This window comes from Myotis brandtii, unplaced genomic scaffold (genome assembly GCF_000412655.1).
Source record: "Myotis brandtii unplaced genomic scaffold, ASM41265v1 scaffold1236, whole genome shotgun sequence".
Classification (NCBI taxonomy): domain Eukaryota; kingdom Metazoa; phylum Chordata; class Mammalia; order Chiroptera; family Vespertilionidae; genus Myotis; species Myotis brandtii.
In genome coordinates, this window is record NW_005354316.1 from 986,017 (window position 1) to 986,952 (window position 936).

The 936-nt window shown below is 67.9% G+C and overlaps 1 protein-coding gene across 1 annotated transcript in view; it reads right to left on the minus strand.

Annotated features, from left to right (window-relative positions):
* The window catches only part of PKP3 (plakophilin 3), a 6,420-nt gene extending 5,557 nt beyond the window's left edge, over positions 1 to 863 (minus strand). The window contains exons 1-3 of the mRNA XM_014534010.1: positions 623 to 863; positions 243 to 322; positions 6 to 109 (exon numbers count right to left, since the gene is read on the minus strand). Of these exons, the coding sequence (XP_014389496.1) occupies positions 6 to 109; positions 243 to 322; positions 623 to 743 (305 nt within the window). The 5' untranslated portion in view covers positions 744 to 863. The remainder of the gene's footprint in view (positions 1 to 5; positions 110 to 242; positions 323 to 622) is intronic.
* Positions 864 to 936: the final 73 nt, after the last annotated feature.

The following is a 936-nucleotide window of genomic DNA, read 5'->3' on the forward strand; positions in this document are numbered from 1 at the left end:
TGCCCCTGTTGTGGGCAGAGCTCAGCCTCCGACTGCAGCTCAGGTCCACGGCCGAGCGGGAGGACCAGGTGGCCGGGCTATAGGCGGGCTTGGCGATGGGCCGGAAGGTCTGTGGGCAGGATGGGGATGGCAGTGAGTGGGGGCCGGGCTCTCCCTGACCCTGGGGACCACAGCCGCCCCCAGAGCCTCCCCCATGTGACCGCAGAGCCCAGACTCTCCAGGCTGGCGCGGGTGTCACTCACCGAGGTGCTGTCCCCACTCAGGCCCTGGGAGCGGGAGCTGAAGCCGGCCTGCAGGGTGTGGTACTGGCCCCGGGACGCACCTGTGGACAGGGGCTGTGGTAGCTTGGCCGGGCTCACGGCCTTCTGCCTCCCCTCCTGCACCCTGGGACCCCCTGGGGGGTGGGGGTGTCTTGGCTCTGGTTCCTGCCATCTGTCTCCACCGACGCCAGCCCTGGTGGTCCCTCTCCCACAGCCCCCCTCGCCTCCAGCTGTGCTGGGGGACAGACATGCTCACCCCATGACCTCCCAGTCCCCTGGGCAGTGAGCCAGGGACTCCTGCATCAGCTCTCCAATCTGCAGGGCTCAGGGCCTGGCCCCCTCCTCCAGGCAGCCACACTGACCTCCTGCAAGCCGGTCCTGGGCTGTGGTCAACAGGAGTGAGGCTTCGCTCACAGTCTCCCTGGACCAGTCTGGCCTGAGGTGCAGTCCCTGTCCCACCTGGCAGAGCCACACCCGCCCCATCCGACACACTGGCTGGGGGCACTGGCGCCAGCCCGACTCCACAGTGAGTGGGCAGACCGGTGGGTGGGTGGGTGGCGGATGGAGGGTGGAGAGACAGGAGACAGACCCATGTGAAGATGGACAGACAGACTGAGGGTGACGGCATAGCTAAGCCCGGAGGATGGAGGGTGGGAAGGATGGTGAGCAGGCAGCT